The following is a 20132-nucleotide window of genomic DNA, read 5'->3' on the forward strand; positions in this document are numbered from 1 at the left end:
AGTCAGCATGGAGGTGGTTCATGAATTCTGATTTAATTGACACCCACCCATCTGTACTCAACATCTAAAGTACATTTCTCAACACTGTAATACGCAGACAGACCAAAAATAAACTTGTCAAAGCATCTTTTCAGTCTACAAACAGTTTTTGTAGCTGCTTCCGAGCAGAAAACTGAAAGAGCAGACACAGCTTTTCCTCAGTTAAAACATCTTGCCTCAACATTATTCCAAAAGTCCAAAGAAGTGAAACTAAACAGAAAGGAATTGAAGAACATGCTGATCCAGAACTGCATCAACATTTCATAATGTCCTTCAATGTCCATAATGTCCTCTCTTATACTGGATGTGGAGTTCTCAACGTCGAAAAAACAATCCAATTATGTACCCAAGTCAGATGTATACAGTGTAACTGCACTCATGGCCAAAGGTATACTAAACAACAAACATAAAGAAATCAATATAAAAAAGCTGGAGAGAAACCCATCAGCACTGCTGTACAAATGGGAGGAAGTTACCTTTATGTTCTTTATGTCAACAGTGTCTTAATAAAACTTTGTATCTCCAAATGGGTAACTTTAAGGCTGAAGTGAAATCGTTCGTATATAAAAAATTAAGTTAATGGAAACACGTTAGAATCCAAGTCACTCTGGCCCATTTCCACCGGTCCATTCATCATAAACTATTCAATACAAGGGACAGCTAGCAAGTTCACATGGCATAAAAAATAGAAATAGGGGAAAAATAGAGACACAAGGTTTTGTACCAAGTGACTACAAGTGACTCAATAGACTGCAACCTTTGTATATGCACAATTCAAAAAGTGTTCCAGCTTAAGTGTTTCCAAGCAAAACTCTGCTCATAAAATGTAAAATGTACAATAAGGAAAACATTTAGGCTGTGAACTGTTCCGATTTATCTGAATTTCTAATATTTCTTTATCAAACAAATTGTTTAAACAATAAAAAATCTTTGATCAAATGATGTAATATTCTAGTATGATGACTTAAAGAGAGGGTATTTGTAGGCAAGTGTATCATTGACTTGCCAATTTCAGTTATTTGCTCTTTACAACTCTAACTCTGTTCAAGAGCAATACCTCACAATTAAAATGATTCTAAAGGGCTTCAAGAAGAAGCATCTGAAGCTCACAAGACTGGAAAAGGTTACAAAATGAAACTGACCCAGAGTTTATATATGGAAGAAATGTACAGTCTGCATCTTAGGAATTTCAGTTCAGAGGCTGGAGAATCCTTAAAAATTTAATCTATGTATAAACTCTAGTGACACATAAGGATCTACAGGCAAGAAGAAAACCATATGGATGTATTATGGACTAAGGAGACATTTCAACAGCTTGGTAAATATACAATATTTAAAAAAGCTCTTCAAGGGTTCTTTAGCAAAGATAATGGTTCTATGTAGAACTATGAGCACTCAAAGAACCATTTTGTTCATAGTAAACCACTAATTCAATAAAGAGATGGTGCTGTAAAATGTGTTATTCATTAAATCAGAGTGTCCATTACATTAGGATGGATTGGATCATATTTTAGAAATTATTCATTAATTCATGCAAAAATCCAGTTAATTCCATTGAAAAATATATTCTGACAACTGCTCGTATACATGAGTCGGAATGTTTCTTAGCAGGTTCAGTTCCTATCACTGTCTCTACTGCTCTCTAGGGGCATCCTATCTCAGTTTTTTTTTGCTCCAGGCTCTGAGAGGGCGTTGGCTGGCTCATGGCACTCTGCTAGTCTGCTCACTCTGGACACTGTACTAAAAATAGGCTCTGTGGCTCCGAAGTAAAGCAACAGAGAGAGAGAAAAAAATAATAATATGTGTGGCTGCATGTGAACCTATGTATGTGCTAGTGTGTTGTAACCAAACATACCACACATACATATTCAGGACAAACTGTGCAATTTTAAACAGACATAAAGAATAATAGCACATTTTTTTCAACTGCATAGGTATCCTCTGAAAGCTTTGATCCATTGCAAACAACCTGTAACATACTTTCTTTTTAGACCCACACTGCATTCACTTGTCCTTTTCTCTGCTATCTAGACCTACACATGGCCTTTTTAGTCTCCAAAATAATCCTATCTTTCTGCATTAAATGAACCAGAACACAGTTAGTGTTAGCTCATTAGCTCATCTGAAGAGGCCTCCATTACTCACCCGACACAAAATCCTACTGATTTTCCTCGGCTATTTTTGAATAATAAAACGTGTTTTCAAAATTTAACCTCTGTGCTACCATCTGAATAGTACACTTACAGCTTTTTTGTTCTACTTTTTGTTGTTGCTTTTTCCTTCCCTGCAGTTAACTGGATATCCATTTATTAACTCTTATGCACACTTCACTACTTTCACTTCTGTAAATCAGTTTGTAATCTGGCATGTCACTTATTCAGAGCCAGAGTTCCCAAAGCCCACACTCGTGAAAAAACAGGACATAAACAGTGAACTGATTCAGGAAAGTACAGTTTAGTACGGCCAAAAAGACGTTTAATTTCTTAGGCCAAAATATTTTTATGTTGTATGTTCAATATGTTACTTGCTACATGTAACATGTTCTAAGTGCAGACATGAAGTTTTAGGACTAAAGAGAAGGTTAACATTTCGCTAATTCAGCACTGTGCAGCCAGAGAATAGCATGTTATGGAAAAGTGATCCAGACTGAAGAACTCAGGAATGTTGTTCAAAAGCATTATTTGAAGAATACATTTTTAAAGAAGAATTAAACTTAATTTTGAGCAGGTGATTATTTTATTATTGCACGTCATTTTATACTGTTTTACATTTTATTTATCCACACCCTAATGACGGCTATTAACGTCTCTACATGGTAACCGGCGCTGTCCGGTCAGGTTTTATTCAGCACCTTGGGTGATGACGAGCCAGTTCAGATTAGTTTCAAAGAGAATTTTGTTATATTTAGGTCAGTTTTGGACTCTAAACATGATAATGTGGTTCAGGTCGGCTTGGGTTCGCAGTGAATTTTGTGTGGCTCTGGTCGGGTTTGAACTCAGAACACGATGATGTGTGTCAGGTTATGTCGTACAGAAAATTCTTGGGCTGTATTTCAGGTCAGATTAAAGCTCTAGCTGGAATTCACATCCCCAACATGAATACAAGTCTATCTGAACACTAAACAGATACAGCTAGTGGTGTTGTGCTGTGCATTTCAGGTCTCTGGCATAAGGCTGTAATGAAATAACACTTTCCATCACACTCCTTTAAAACTTACAATGATGCATGAGTGGGTGTCTTCGTAATTAAAACACTGGACAGTTTCTGTGGCTGTTGTTTCAATTCTATTCGTGATCTCTCAAAACATAATGCAGAATATCATGTAACAGGGTTTTTATAATTGCTACACAGATTTAAGACAAGTCTTAATCTGGCCACCTTCTCGTATTACTATAGTAACATCACCTGCATTGTTTCACAGCTATCTGAGAGACATTTCTCAAGATTCACCATGAAGATTGTTTTTTGTACCATAAAAATACTTTTATTCATCAGGAGTGTTTTTCAGTTCTTGAGCTGTGTGTACAAGACACTGAATTCACACCTATATTATTTTCACTAATCACTTGCGCATAGTATTGTTTTGACATATATAAACAACTCTCAGTGAGAGCTAGCCAGGGCAAAGTGCAGCTTCCACACAACAGGGTTAGTATTTAAAGTATATCATGAACTTTGTATTTGACAATTAACCAAAAAAGTAGTATACATAGTAGTATAGTAATGTACATAAAATATATTTCAGTTTATCGTGTTGATTTGCTGTGTTATTTTAATTAACTTTTAATCATTCTTATTTTGATGCATATATTTTTATGTATTTCCATTGGAATGTTCATCTGCTTCAAACAACGAAGAACTGATTTGAATTGTGTTTGCATGAACTTACCAAATTTACCAGCCTTTTTCAGAGAATGTTACAAAAAGCCCCTCAGTCTGCAACAATTAACTCTCCTTTTGGGGTAAGCTGTAACATTTGCACTTCATGTTTTCATTTGTAACAAAGATGTGTGGGTTACTTATATAAAAAATATTGCTTTATCTTGCTCTAGTATTAATTTATTTAGCTAAAAAACAAAATGCACTAGGTCGTTCTCTGCTCTCCAACATCACCCAGCACATCCGCTACAACACTTCAGTGGTATTAACTGCCTTATCATGTGTACACTTAAGTCTACTGTCTCATCACAGAAGTCTCCAACATAATCCCTGAGGATCCTCATGTCATCTGTACATTTATTCTATTCCTGTTCCCGACTGAGCTAGGTACGCCAGACAATACAGTGCTCCATTAAAGGCCTCAGCTGGGAACATGGAACAGAACAAGAAACCTGAAATGTCTGGACTGCCTAAGGAACAAGAAATGGACTGTCTGGGGAACACTGAGTGGAAACTTTCTAAGCTACTTTAACGCACTGTATTAAGTTCAGGATGGAGGGAAAGAATGCTACCCCCCCTAAACTTCACTACATGACCCTACAGTACAAAACATCACTGTGAGTGGCTATGAGAATTCAACTACACCAAAGTTCTCATGACGTGACATGTAAGGGAGTATGAAAGAATGCAGGCTGCGATTTCCAAAAGACCTGACCCTTAATAAAGTGAGTATGGGCAGCAGAAGCGCTGGTTACCTTGGAGATGGTGCTCTCGTCCACTGTGTCTGGGCCAATCTCTTTGTTGACATAGAGCAGGGCGTAGAGGTATCCAGCCCGTCCATACAGCAGCTCATCTGGGATGTCTGAGTCTGGACTGATAACTGAGCGCTGGAGCTGGAGCAATCTGACGGAAAACAAGAGGCCATCATTAACTCTTTAACCACTTGCAACTTATGCAGTAATGATGTTACAATGAGTTCAGGTACCTCTCTGAAAAGATAATTAGAGATGACAAAAAAATAGAAAGACAGTTTCAGGACCCTGCCTGGTCTTAAGCAGATGGGCAACCCATGAAACCAAGAAACCAGTCAAAGTGGCCAACAAGCAAGCATCATATTCAGCATGGAGAGAAAAAGAAAAGAAAGAAGAAGAAGAAAAGGAAAGAAAGAAGACAGAGAGATGGAGAGAGTGCAGAAAAACTAACAAGAGAAAGAAAAGGAGAGAATGAAATTAAGACAAAGTTCAAAGTGAAAATAATGAGAGAATGTCAAAGAAATATAGAGAGAAAGAAAGGATAAATCAGATGGATGTATAGAAAACAAAAAGAAAGATTTTGAGAAAAATGGAAAAAGAGGCAAAAGAGAAAAGAGAAAAAAAGAATGAAACAAAACATGAAGAAAGGAAAAACTAGACAGAAAAAAGAACAAATAAGAGAATGAAGGAATGAAAGAACTCTTTAGATAGAGACAGACATGACAAACAAATAGAGAGGGTGAGAGGGAGAGAGGGAGAGCATGAGAAAAACAGAGAAAAGAGTAAAAAAGAAATATACAAGTGAGAGAGAGAGGGAAAGAGAGAAAGAAAGAAAATTGTGTGTATCTAGTGTTTGACAGACATGACCAAAAAGAGAAGAGGAGAAAGAAAGAGAGAGAGACAGAGAGAAAGAGAGAGAGAGAGAGAGAGAGAGAGAGAGAGAGAGAGATTTGGTTTCAGTGGCTGAGTGAGATTTGAATTTAGAGGATGTGTAATCAGTCTCATGCTGAGAGCTGCAGAGTTACAGTGCCACACTGACAGTGGAAAGAGAACAGAGCACAGCACGGAGTCACGCTCAATAAAATAACACCTCCCAGCACAACCCCCTTCCTTCCCACTCTCTCTGTAGACACAGGGGCGTGAGGGATGGGAGGGGGAGTGAGGGATGGCTGACAGAGCTCTGAGACATGGTCTTATTGGGCTCTGACTGAGACAGGCTAATATGAAAAGACCATAAATGATTTCTGAATGTCAACACAAATACTCGATAACATTCAATCCCTCAGATCCCACATCACTCCACAGTATAGAAGTCTATCACATGCCTTGATGAGGGGACGTTCTTTAACTGCTGACTGCAGTTACAAAAAGAGAACAGTTTATATCAGTCCAGACTGGGAAATGCAGTCAGTAACAGGAGAGGTGTGAAAAAGAGGGGGAGAAATGTGAGAAAGAGAGTAAGGAGGCGAGTGTCGTACTTGGTGATGCATTCCTTAGAGTCAGCCTGGTTCTTCAGCCGGTGGTGGACGACTGCACCCACGGCCAGCGGCCCTGCATCCCCACAGAGGAACGTGACGCGCCGGCCATTCAGGTTCCTCAGTGTTCGCTTGACGTAATCGAGAGAACGGTGCAAATGAGAGGCCTCATTGCTCACCCGATGCAGCTGCAGGTACAGCAAAGCAATCCCTACAACACACAGACCCACACTTTAATACTCATGACCCACCACCGTCACAGCACTATGTGGGGATGCACTGAAATTTCTGCTGCCAAATATTTTCAGGTGAAAAAGTATAAGTGTAATTTAAGGAAAAAGAAAAAACTGACCTAAAAATCTACACTGTTTCTAAGATTAAACAGACTTCTAACAAAGTGTCAAAATATAACACCGTATAATTTCAGCAGGAATGAAAATTATGAATAGTGGATAAAAACATGCTGTTCCCTCGTGCACTGACATGTTCAAACAGCAATATCAACTCATCAAAGGCAAAACCATGGAACTCTGTTCTCGGTCCTCAGTGACTTTTTAGTAAAATTTTAATTAATAGGTCATTTTTTTCATTACCATGCAGTTCCTATTCATAAGCCAAAATTCTAAATAAAATAAATTACTATAACATTTACATGTTATACAATGTTTAAGAAATTGTTTGACAAAAAACAGAATAAAATAAAATAAAATAAAATAAAATGCCATCAGGCCAGTATGTCCAAATGTTTGGTTTTGGAGCATCACCATCACATACCACTACTATATTTACAATATCTACTTATGTATTTATGTCATTAGGGGTGCAAGATCGGGATCAGATCAGATTTTTTTGGTATAAACAAGCGAATCAGCACCTTTTGATTTTAGCCAATCTATGTTGCAATTTTACTATGTAAATAATGTGAGCAAGGAAAGTACACATGAATCTGAAAGCTACACTTGTAGCATAAGCAGCATAATTACTATAATACATGACACACTGTGCTATATAGCCAGTTGCCTCTTTATTTCAAAGTAGCTCTATATATAAACGTACAGACACACACACACACACACACACACACACACACACACACACACACACACACACACCCCAGCCACTTCATAAAGTACACATTCTGTATTCATGTATCACTTTGTAATTCTACAAGTAAAGACTGTAAGCCCCCTTTTACCCTGTTCTTCAATGGCTCGGATCCCCACAGAACCACTACAGAGTAGGTTTTATTTGGTTGGTGGATAATTTTCAGCACTGCAGTGACAGTGACGTTGTGATGGGGTGATCGAGTAGATCAAATACAGCAGTTTTTAAACATTGTGTCCGCTTACTGTCCGTTCCATTACACATACTTATCTCGTTGGTTCACCTTATAGATGTAAAGTCAGAGACCATCGGCCAATTTGGCTGTAGAAGAAATCTGAATCCGCCATAAAAATGAATGATCAGTGCATCTCAAGCCATCATTTTAATGTTAAGGTGAACCAAATGCATCTGACACAATTTATTACCAAATATTATGGAATCAAAACTGTAGTCTGCAGTCTAGTGTAATCAAAGAGTGTCATTACTTGTAATCAGGTAGTGAGGCCACCAGAGGGACCCTCACCTGTCCAGCCTGTGTAGGTGGAGAAGTCGTGGGGGTCTGCAGTCTTCAGCCCTTCCTCCATCTGCTGGAGAAGATCTTTGATCTTATTCTGTACTTTCTTCTGGAAGGCCTCGCTGATCTGTTTAAGGGAGAGGGAAAAAAACATACAGACAGATTTTATGTCTTCTTTTTGGACTGACAAATCTTCAGGAATCAACTTTAAAAAAGACAAATGAATCAGCACAGTGCTGTACAGAGCAGTGTGACAGTGTCTTAGTGAGACAAGTACAGGCCCCATCATTGAGTCCCGTGGGACCTCGCATCAAATTTCAGAGTATAACAGGACAGGTCCCTGGTGGTGAAAGCCTTATTCAGAACACCTAGAAACCTTCAAGTAGAGCTGGGCGATATGGCCAAAAACGTTATCACGATAAACAAAATTCATATCGTTCGATATGGATACATATCGCGATAAATGTCAAATCATTATTTCTTTCACATTTGAAGGCTGATTTTGCTCCTGGGTGGTTAACTGTGGTTTTAAACTATCATTCATGGTTGGATCATGACAAACACTCACCAAACAGTGGAACATTTCACTAATCTGTCTTGGGACAGTGGGAGAAAGTTTCTGAGCTGTTTTTATCAGCTGGAAAAGCACAGCTGCAATTTTTGTAATAGTCATGATTTAAGAAAGAAAACAGATTATTTTTAGCTGTCTGGTGACGAGCGCTCGGCTACCCCCTTACAAATGCTAAACAAGTGGCCAACAACAATGCTAAACTCTTTAGTTTCTCAACAACGTCAACTCGGTTCGGTAGGTCACTGCTGTCACTCCTACCACATCCATGTCAGAGCAGATCACAGTATTCAGACACCAGCTAGCGACGACTGGGTTTCTCTATGCTATCGCAGTAGTTTAAGGGGTGAACCGCAGTATATCTGACGTTCGCTGTGTAAAAGCATTATCTGCAGTGTGAATCTCTCACACCAGTCACAGAGTCCTCCTTTTAGGTATGTTTAAACTGAGAGCGGTGATTTTGTGTCTTGCTTGATCTACCGTATCATCAATTCACTGTGTTGTGCCGGAGCGCTGCTTCAAGTTAGCCAGCAGCTAAAAACAGCTAGCCTGGAAAGCTAACCTAGCGCTCTCCCGCTTCCCAATGCCTCACAGCTTCCTCAGTTTACTTTCGTTTAAATCACAGCTGTAACTCACATTAACCCACTTCTTTCTTTCACTTTCGTTGCTCGTGAATGCACTAATACTAACATATGACGGTTTGGCGCTGCAGACGTGATTTAACACCGCTTAAGTTGTTAGGATGTTAGGAAAGAGGTGAGTTCGCTGTAGGACAGTACAGTTACGTCACTGATCTCGTCACTCACACTGGGTCACAGGAGAACAGATCGCCGGTCGCTCCACTCAAACAGGGACTGTATAACTCCGAGTTTCAAATGTTGCTAAAGTATATTTGGCAACCCTTTTTTTACTCGTGGCCCCCTCCCTCTCTAATCAAGTCAAAAAACCCGGAAGTGCGCCCTCTCCTGGCGACAGCAGAGTAGTGTCGCTTTCCTTGCAGTAGAAAACGCCACCGGGGCTTTCGCTAAAACGTGGAAGTGTGAGAATGGTGTATAATATCGAAAATTTATCAAACCTGTCTTATCGCTCTATCGAGGAAAAGTTATATCGCGATACTTATTGTTATCGTTTTATCGCCCAGCCCTACCTTCAAGCACAGAAGTCCTGTGCTGCATTCAGAATCACTTCCTATTTCAAAAATAGTGCAATATACACTGATCAGCAGCATTAAAACCACCTTGTATCTACACTCACTGTGCATTTTATCAGCTCCACTTACCATACAGGTGCACTTTATAATTTTATTACTACAGGCCATCTATTTCTCTGCATACTTTGTTAGCCCCGTTTTACCCTGTTGATCAGGACCTGCACAGGACCACCACAGAGCAGGTATTATTTGGTTGGTGGATCATTCTCAGTGCTGCAGTGTCACTGACCTGTCAGTGGTGTGTTAGCGCATGTTGCACTGGTACAAGACACAGCAATGCTGCTGGAGTTTTAAACACCTCAGTGTCACTGCTGGACTGAGAACAGTCCACCAAGACTTTGAAAACTACATTAAGAAACACTGCACGTTATGCATATTTGTGTGACAAATCAAATACGTGATAGTTCTCTGAACTGTTGAACTCTGAATACCCAATTATGTGTTTTTCATGGTTCATACTCATTCCCTAGTCAATTCACTATATTGAAAATGCTATACAGTGAATAGTGAATCCTTCCTAACACAGATCTGGAGACACTGGTGCTTTGAAGGCATTTAATGTAAAAATTCCCACAGTCCTGTTGCAAAGTAAGCTAACCGTGTAATAAGAAGTGGGAGATATGGCAAAAATGGCAATACATCAAGATCTTTTCCTGACCCAATATGTCACAATACATGGTTTTTCTGACATCTGATAAAGATGGAAAAGACAAACTAGTGCCACATTTAAATATCACTTTCAAAAACTATGAATACATTGATTTGTATTCAACATTTCACACACTGTGCTGCACTTAATGCAATTAAACAGGACTAATCATGCATTCTTTGTAATCAAATATGTAGTTAGGAATATGTTTTTAAGTACTGACGATACCCACAATATGCTCAGAAAAGCATATTATGTCACAATTCCTCACAATAATAGTAAATATTGTCAAACTGCCCAGCCCTAAATATAAACTTGTTCTTACACCTAACACAACACACATATACATGGATCAGATATTAGACACTACTATTTTCACCAGCGTCAATGTAACTCATCAAAATTCACTGAATGAAGGTGTTTTTCCAACTACTGGTGCAAGACTTTACACAGATCAACACACACACACACAAAAAAAACAAAACAAAAAAGAAAACGGACTAATGTGTGCCTAGCCAACAATGGTACAGAGCAGCATGAGGCAGCTCTGGGTACTGGCTGTTAGATGTCACACAAAGGAAGTCTTTGGCTGCAGATAAAGAACAGTACAGAGACTTTTGATCAGAGCGCGTGCTGCCATTGAGGGACATTCAGTGTCATCTCTCTCCCTCTCTCTCCCTCTCTCTCTCAGCTGGCAGCACCTTTTTAGAACTGATACTGCTAGGTATAGGACCTCAGGCATTGAGAGAGCAGAAAAAGAGAGAGGGAGGTGGACTGACTCCACCGCCAGTTCTATCTGCAGGAGCGCTATGTCTGTGAGCTGAATGCTAATGAGAGATGAGAGGCTCTTCTGACCTCTGAATCAAAACACTCACCTACAGCAGACTGCACTGAGACAGCACCACCCAGCCCACCTCAGCAGCAGACACACAGTCTGAGTGAAAAACTGCACTGCATCATGCCAGGACTTTGGGTGTTTAAAAGAAGTAATTGGCTTCAGAATAAGATGTGGGGTAGTAGGTTAAAAAATACACCATCATAAACAGCATCTCCTTAAATGGACAATGGGTTATATTTCACTGTCACTGTTACGTTTATTATCTATAGAGAGAGCGCTGATATGGGGCCAGCAACAATTTGTGCCTCTACACCTTCATAGATTATATATTACATATATATTACATATATTATACAACAGTTAGTCCTGACGGCACAATCTGGTTGGTTGAGAAGTGTCCTAGTCATGCAGTTATTTGTTACAACAGCTATCATTCTGCTGACCACCAGTTGCTAAAATAACTCAATCACATCAAATGACCAGCAGTAAATTAAATTCCTTTAACTTGGATTTGCAGTAGGCTTAAAGGAAGCAACTCTCCTCGGTACAAGTGATTTGATTGATTTAGCCTTATTTTTCATCTAAATGCAAGCGAAATATGTTACACGCTGTTTAGATGGTCCCTTAATGACTAAAGCACCTATGATCTGTATTTCCAAAACATTATGTTTAGCGAAATTTAACAACAAACATTTTGAAATATATTTGGTTGTAGTTTGTTCTCTTGTCTTTTACATGTGAGAAAATGTAGGTTCGATCATTTCAGATTGTTTATTTCTTGAAAAATTCAGGCAAAAGTACAAACATTAATTAAAAAAAGAATGAAAATAAAATAAAAAAAAAAATGATGAAAAAACATCACGCTACGTTATAATATTCAGGGCTTCTTGGCTTTTTACTTTTTAATGTATTTTGCAGAACTGTATAAAACTTGTATAAAAGCAATAGAACACTGCGTTGATGTTATCACCATCAATAACATCACAGTGCCTGAAAGCACATCACAGCCATGATGTCACTTGTGATAACACACTTCCTCTAATGTTCCTCTAACTGCAATTAATGGCGGTGCGGGCTAACTAGTGTCGTTTAGAAATGGCTGTTGTCTGACAGTGTGTTTCACAAATCAATAGTCTGCACCATTTCTAGCTCTACTCATACGTTCCACCTCTTGGTATCCCTGCAAGAAGGGAAACCAAATTCAGCACAAGTACTCAGGTGCAATACGGTTCACCTGGAAATGACAACAAAATGAGCAGATTACAGATTTGTAAGTGTACTGTATTGGAAAAACCACAAGTTATTTATTCATGTTTCTTTCATTTTTAATACAAAATAGCTAACGCAGTGCTACTGCTTTAAGAAAAACAGAGTGCTGTTTGGGGAAATCTGCTGGCTACGAAGGAACTTTGTAAATTTTCTGTACCTCATTGACTCAGATGCACTGCCAGCCAGTAACTATGCATGTTTTGGAGCTGCAGTGATTGCGATTGAGAGTCTCCTACACTGTGCCACACAGCCTCCTCCCAGTTTGCTCACAGGCCTGTAACAAAGCCTCCTGCTGCCTGCTAGGGAAGCGAATGTTTTAAAGAGATAAACTCCCTCCAGTTTGCATAACAAAAGGAGCGTGAGCGTTGTTCAGCTTGCGCACATCCCACAAGCCTTAACGTGCTGCAGCTGAACGAACCCAGAGCCCGGTGAAGTGAGTTAGGATGGATTCTGATGTAACCATAGACCAAAGTTAGACACATCTTGGTAAAATAGCTAGATGCATGTTTTGGGTAAGATCCAATCACACTCTACAGCTTCTCCATTTGAGAACTGTCCCACTGTTAGCGAAAAACATCCAGAAGAAATTATTAAATGTTGAAAGAAGTCAATTAAATAAATGAATTTACATAATAAACAAGTTTAAGGCTTTTAATGGCTTTTTGTGGGACCACTTCTACTGAAAGGGCATTTTCTATACCGCAACCTGAGAGCTGTAGAACAATGAAACAATCTAAAAACACAACAACATTCTTTCGGTGTCAATTCAAGGTGAGCCCTTGGGTGGATGTGGTGCTGTTTGGACAGTACCAGAGAGGACCTGTAAGGAAAGCCAAAAGTTCTCCACTGCCCTGAATTTATTTCACTACACTGAGCAGACCCCTATATCGACTGGCCGATGCCTACAACTCATGGTTTTCAAATTATTTTAGGTCATAGCATCACTGGGATTCAAAAACTTATAAAAAAAATTAAAAAAGTGTAAAATTCAAATCTAATGGTTGGTTATCAGAATTTGCCACTAAAAGCAGTGGCAGTAGCTCCATTCAGCTCAAGATCTTTACTGTCCTCTTCTCCCTATTCAGAGACAGTATAGGGCTAGCCTATATCTAAATTGACTGTTAAATGAAGAACTGCTGTTGATGAAGGAAGTTACCCAAGGCTAAGCTAAATCTATATATGAAACATCAGCCCTTAACCCTCAGACGTCTAGAGTTATTACAGTCATTCTGCCACACTATTTAAATGTAACTGCATAATTATATAGTTAAGTACATAGTTAGCCAAGTAATGAATTACACTTACCTGTTTATATTCTGCACTAACAGGTGGAATCTATACTTACAAGAGAATTAAAAGATATGTGGTTTGGGTTATTAATACTCAGGCAGTATTCCAGTAACCAGTAACAAAATCAGGGTTCATAACAGTATTCTCAGTATTCCCATGACCTACATGCACAATGTACTTCTTGATTTTTATTATGAATCTATCAGTACAAACAACTGAGCTGATATAGACAGACTTACATACTGCTGACATGTACATTTTGCACCTTTCCATCTGTTTACACCCATATCCCACCTGATGTATATACCCTGCACATTTAGGATAATGTATATTTCATAATTCCCTTTAATCACATTATTTTTTACCATTTGTGTTCTAGGTGTTCTTATCCACTAACGTAGGTACAGATTCCACAAAGACAAACTTCTAGTACATGCAAGTGTACTTAGCCAGTGCAATGATCCTGATACTGATGAAGAACCAAGTCTCACCACCCAGATTCAGATCTTCATTCTTAACCAGATGATAACCATTTAAAGGAACAACAAAGCTAGTCTGAGATCAGTTTAATGCTGAGTCTGAGCCATAAATACTGTTCTGTGCCAATCTGATTTATACATTGTGCCCCATTGTTCCAGTTTTTGTGCTCAAAACACAACAACCACTAAAGGATGGTCTTTACAGGCACTTTACCAAACTCAATTTTCTCTGAAGTGCTCGAAGGAATCAGGACTGATGTGCTTTATGTGAGAAGAAAGAGATCAAGACTGATGTGCTTCAGAAGAGTTTAAGTTTGAAACATGAAGCTTCTTGAGGAGCAAAAGAGAGAGCACCGACCTTTAATTGTCAAGACCTGCATAGGATATACATGCTAAGTGACAGCATGACCTTTCCTTCCTCAGCAACAAACAAAGCCCCCACTACCATAGCACCAACCAGTATAAACCTAATCTAGACTCCAGCAGGCTCTTTCTCTTGGCTGGCTGCATGATAACTGAAGATGGCCTCAGGTGAGAAATGTAACCACAGTACCTTTCTACATTACATGGAAAGTCTACTGCATGCAGTTCCTATTTAAACTTTAGACCCCGTTTACACCTGGTCACTTCTGGTCACATCTTGCGTATCAGGATCACAGGATGCACAGGGCCTAAATCTATTTATTTTATTTTATTCTATTATTTATCTTTACTTTCTATTTATGCATTTGTAAATACTGTAAGACAATACTTTGCTCCTGTTTGTTTTGCTCTTGTTTTGCTCTTTACTGTGCTTTGTACTGCTGCAATAGAAGAATTTCCATCTGGGATTAAGAAAGTGATCTATTTATCTATCCATCTATCTATCTATCTATCTATCCCTCTATCTATCTATCCATCTAAATTTGCTCTATGCCTACTGAGAAAGAAAAAAGCCTGGAAGTATAATGAATGACTATATTCTGTCTAATTAACCTAAAATTCAGGATTTTGTCAATCATTTCAAGAAAGTCAATTATGAAACTGTTTTTCATTGTTTATTAGACAGATCGACAGACAGATAGATAAAGCAAGTGCCTTTTTCACCTACTTATGAGGTAAACAAAGACAGGACCCTACTGTGAAGTAAATCACAAAATGAGAACATCCAAGATTGAATTAGCCTCCATTGTAAGGTTTAGGGACATAGACTACATACCTGCTATAGGGATAACTTGAATATGAAACTTTTCATAGATGTGAATATTATAAAAGCCTTGTTATGCAGAAGATCCAAGAGGTGTACAGGTGCAACAGCAGGCAAAGAAGCTTACTGCACCTGTTTGAGCTACTGCCAAGAGCCCAGCTAACGGGCCATCTGCTGACATAATTCATATCACAGAAGTCTGCACTTGCTTCTTTTTACAGAGAAACCTAGAGAACAGTGAATCTAAATGGTTAAACCTTATAGCCCTAACAGACAGATTTTAGCTACATTAAATCACATTATATTGTAGGTAAAAGGTGTAGCGAGTGCAATATTGTTTACATCCAGACAACAACAACAAGCAACACACGCTTTCCAGAAATGCATGCCCCATTTAGTGAGCATTCTTAGCTGTGCTCCAATCTGTGCACCGTGTTTGAACTAGGACACTTGGCTAGTGCCATGTTGACAAGTTTGGATCGAAGCTGTTTGATCTCAATTTCAGAGTGCCCTGTTCTGTGACTGTGTTGACTTCAGTTCAGTAATTTTGGACGTGGTGATTTATATGCTTTTTTATGTTGACATTGCAAGAATTCTGTCATGAAAAATGTGCTTAATATGTCTTTCCTTTTCTGACTTGCCCAGTAGATCTTTAGTACTCTCTGTTTTAGGGGCATCCTAACAAAACATAAAACACCAGTCCTCAGTTCAGAAGAACTGCTACCAACAGTGTAAGTTAGCCCACAAATGACATCACCACAAACCAATATAAAGGCATAGAGGTGGGCGATATGGCCAAATATCATATCACGATACTTTAAGGAGTATTTTTTACAACACACGATGTGTCATGATATTTATTTTTTCGGACATCTGATATGTATACCATGTAAGCCCACATTTTAAAAATACTACCAAAATCTATGAATTTAATTATTTGTATTCAACATTTTACACACTGTACTAAATCCAAACAAACAGGACTAATGATGCTCTATTTTTAATCAAAAATGCAATTAGGACATGATTTTAAGCACTGACAATATCCACGTTATGCTCAGAGAAGCGTTCTGTGACATATTGTGATGTAATTTATCATGATATCGTTAAATATCGTCATATCGCCCAGCTCTAATGTGACGTACATCTAATGTGAGTACAACAACGAGACAAACACAAACAAACACTGGCGTTTGTCTGGTGCGTCATACCCTTGTTTGTTTGCTGAAGGATTCTAGAACGTTCTTTTCCCTCATTCACTCCAGTTTATTTGACTTCAGCTCTTTTTCTGAACATTCTAAGTAACTGACAACATTAGAACGTCCGTGTTTGTCTCGCCTTTAGCTTTTAGGACAGTTGACACTGAGCTACGCAGCTGACTTAGAACACAAGTACGCCAGTTAGAACGCTCAGAACAGGATTCTACGCACCAGCCTAATGTACACATCACAGTATTATATCACAACTTACAGTGCAAGTGTAGTGCACAGTGTATATGTGTGTATATTTAGAGTCGTGTTTATATATTTCCTTTTCACATATATACATATATATTTGCATTTAAATTCTAAAAGGGAGTTACGCACCTGAGATTTTGCACTTGTGTAATGTGACGTGACAATAAACAAGATTTGATTTTGACGTTGTGGTTAAAAGAGGCTTATTGGAGCGCAGCCTGAGTCAAGTTCGCTTCGAACTAGCAGCCTAGCTAAAGTGCTAACCTGGCGGAGACTAAACTCTGCAGAAACGAGCTCAGCCGCAGCTCACCTTTCCGTTTCCATCGAAGGGGTCGGCGCTGCTGCTGCTGTTCGCTCCAGACCCGGAGGAGACGAGGACGCCCTGCTCCCAGTCCGGGAAAGGGTTGAGAAACGAGCGCTCCTCCATCTCCGACTCGGAGGCCGTCACCAACTTCAGCCTCTTTGACATGTTCTCTCCCATTTCGACGGCGCCCCGTGGAGGCCAAACTTCAGCGTGCGGAGAAAACGCGTTTTTTTAATTCTTCTCCTTTCCAGCCGGTCCTGATGCTGCCCGGGGACGCTGTGTTATACAGCAGTCTGTACAGGAGGAGCGCGTTACAGTAAAAACGGACAATAGCTGATAACTCAGATCAATAACTGTGAAACAAACTCTGTGAAACTGCTCTCGGTCACAGCAGCGTTAACGCTGAATTCAGCCTCGGGGACTCGCCCCAACAGAGGGAGGAAAAGTGAAAGAACATCCTGCTTTAAACTCGCCTCGTCTCAGAAAGAGAAACGCGGTCACTGCGATGAAGCAGAGGTTAAAGAAAAGCGCTGTTTCGGCGTCGGGGTCAGTGCAGACAGTCACACAGGTCTCCCACAGCGAGCGGGGTGAACGGAGGACGGGGCTCTTAGCGCTGGTCAGCCTGAAGGGAAAGTGCGGTCTGCCTCACCGGTGAGCTCAGAGGGTCTCCCATCTCCACGCGTTCAGAGCAGCGGCCGCGCCGGTGAAGGCGAAGCTCCATGTGGACAGTCCGCTAATAAACACACCGACCGGACTGGCTGGTTTACAGTCAGACACCGTCACCACAGAGCGCACAGCCGAGCCACAGGAGCCGCGGGGACCACCAGGGAACACCTCAAACCCACCGTTGCCGTTCCCCAGCGACCATTCACCAAACCTGCCATCTCTGCGCTCCGGACTGAGAGCCAGTCAGTCTTTCAGTGTGTGTGTGTGTGTGTGTGTGTGTGAGAGAGAGAGAGAGAGAGAGAGAGAGAGAGAGTGTAACTTCACACTTCTTCATCCGCGGAGCAGCAGCGCAGAGAGCGAGGACACCAGCCAAGAGGTTAACCACATCTCTCTCTCTCTCTCTCTCTCTCTCTCTCTCTCTCTCTCTCTCTCTCTCTCTCTCTCTCTCTCCGTGTGTATCTCACTCTCTCTCTCTGTATCTCTCTCTCTCTCTGTATCTCTCTCTCTCTCTCTCTCTTTGTGTATGTGTATATACCGCCGTCTCTCTCTCCCTCACTCTCTCTCTCAGCCCCTGAGGAAACAGATGGTGATTCCGGGTGTGATATGCTACAGGCTCCGGATTATACGGCAAACAAATCCATCAACCAAACCCTCCTCCCTCTGTCATTTGTCGTCATTTTATCTTATTTTATTTTTTAACTGGACAGTTCTTTCTATTTTCTCGCCACACTGTCAGACATGAAGCAGCAGTGTGTAGTGTATCTCAACTGTTTAAACTGTTTGTCAAGTCTCTACATAATTAATTTAGATTCCACATAATTAAAGTTTTTTTATTTTACTGCACTTTTTCCTTCTTCTCCTTCATCTTTTCAGTATCAGGAAATAGCAGCATAAAAATAATAAGAACAAATATTATTATTATTATTATTATTATTATTATTATTATTTATAGAGATGCAAGCAATTTAATATCAGGTCTTGGGTCATTATCTGGACTAGGCAGAAAATGCTGGATCACAGAAGGATAAAAGACTGAATCCAAACTTGTAACAAATCAATCCTGAAATAGTACTTTATAAGAATAAGTATCTGACCGGTTTTGGTATTGAATCAGAAAGGAAAAAGAGTAGGTATTGTGTTGTATCTGACTATTGAAGCTAGCACCACTAATCAGTGAAGTTGAGCTGACGCTTAAGTTGCGTAAGGTTTAGTTGACTCTGAAGCCCCTTCTGTCAGTCCTGCTGCACAACCCTGCATTGATAAGATCAGACAACATTTTTTTTTCTCATCACCACGAGGCACAAGGTACCTGGGCTCCTTTCGCTTCACCTACTGCCTGCTGACACTGGAGCTTCCATGCTCTCCTCTTTCCATTCTACCTGTCTACCTTATCTGAGTGACCAGGTGGTGGACACACCGTTGTGGTAGCAGATCCCCTCAGGGGACAGAGGGCTTCACCCGGAGCAGGCTCAGATGATTTAGGGTATACAGTGTGTATCCTGAGCTTAATCAGAGGTAATATACTGCAAGATGTCCGGGACTGGAACCTCTCATATATAATGTGGCTTTAGTGGATTTGTTTGCCAGACCCAACCCTCCTCCATCTGTGCTTCTCCCTGTTGAATCTGCCTGGACCACTAGGCCTAAATGAGCTGGCACACAACTGGCCAGAGCAGATGCTTTATCATTTTGGAAATGCTATGCAGAATTTTGACTCATACACTGCAAAAAATGATATATTGGTAAATTAAATATTCTTAAATCTAGTCAGTACATCTAATGTTCCTCATTATGAGAAAAATATCATATAGACAAATATATACGTAATATATATAAAATAAATATAAGTATTTTAACAGAAAATTACACAGAAGCCTCAACAACTAAATTACAAATTTTTCAGTATTTTTTGTGTCCACACTTTGCCTTTATTATAGCTTCTGTTCTTTCAGTTTTTCAAAGAAATCTTAGACATTGGTTTCATTTTCTGCTTCTCGTCCAAATAATCGCAAACACATTCAGTGATGTTGAGGTCTGGACACTGGGTTAGTCAGTCCATTGTTCTGAGAACATCAGAAGCTTATGTGTTTAAGATTTTCTTCTTTTTTGTCTATTTCCTTTTCTTTGTAATGGCTTCTTGACAGCTTCATCTCCTTTCAGACTCATAGTGTTGAGTTGTCTTCTCACAGTGGAAGGATGGACAGAAATACCTGTGGATTTTCTCAGACCTAAGGCAGCTTGATTTTCTCCTCACTCTCAAAGATGAAAGCTTTAAGTACTGTTAGTGTGATGGTGATGGTTTTGGTAGTCTAATAGGTCTTGTTCTTAGGAGTCCCATTTTCTCTTCATCTTTTAGTCATTTGTTTAACTTAAGTTTTACAAACTTATGTTTTTTCACTTATTTTCCTTTGATTTCTTCTTCTTCTTCTTCTTCTTCTTCTTCTTCTACTTAG

At 39.7% G+C, this 20132-nt stretch overlaps 1 protein-coding gene across 1 annotated transcript in view; it reads right to left on the reverse strand.

Moving 5' to 3' along the window:
• lancl2 (LanC lantibiotic synthetase component C-like 2 (bacterial)) overlaps positions 1 to 17925 on the reverse strand; it is a 45175-nt gene extending 27250 nt beyond the window's left edge. The window contains exons 1-4 of the mRNA XM_036582868.1: positions 17020 to 17925; positions 7773 to 7890; positions 6149 to 6356; positions 4674 to 4821 (exon numbers count right to left, since the gene is read on the reverse strand). Of these exons, the coding sequence (XP_036438761.1) occupies positions 4674 to 4821; positions 6149 to 6356; positions 7773 to 7890; positions 17020 to 17190 (645 nt within the window). The 5' untranslated portion in view covers positions 17191 to 17925. The remainder of the gene's footprint in view (positions 1 to 4673; positions 4822 to 6148; positions 6357 to 7772; positions 7891 to 17019) is intronic.
• Between the last annotated feature and the right edge of the window lie 2207 nt (positions 17926 to 20132).

The sequence above is a fragment of the Colossoma macropomum genome, unplaced genomic scaffold, assembly GCF_904425465.1.
Source record: "Colossoma macropomum unplaced genomic scaffold, Colossoma_macropomum, whole genome shotgun sequence".
In the NCBI taxonomy this organism is placed as follows: domain Eukaryota; kingdom Metazoa; phylum Chordata; class Actinopteri; order Characiformes; family Serrasalmidae; genus Colossoma; species Colossoma macropomum.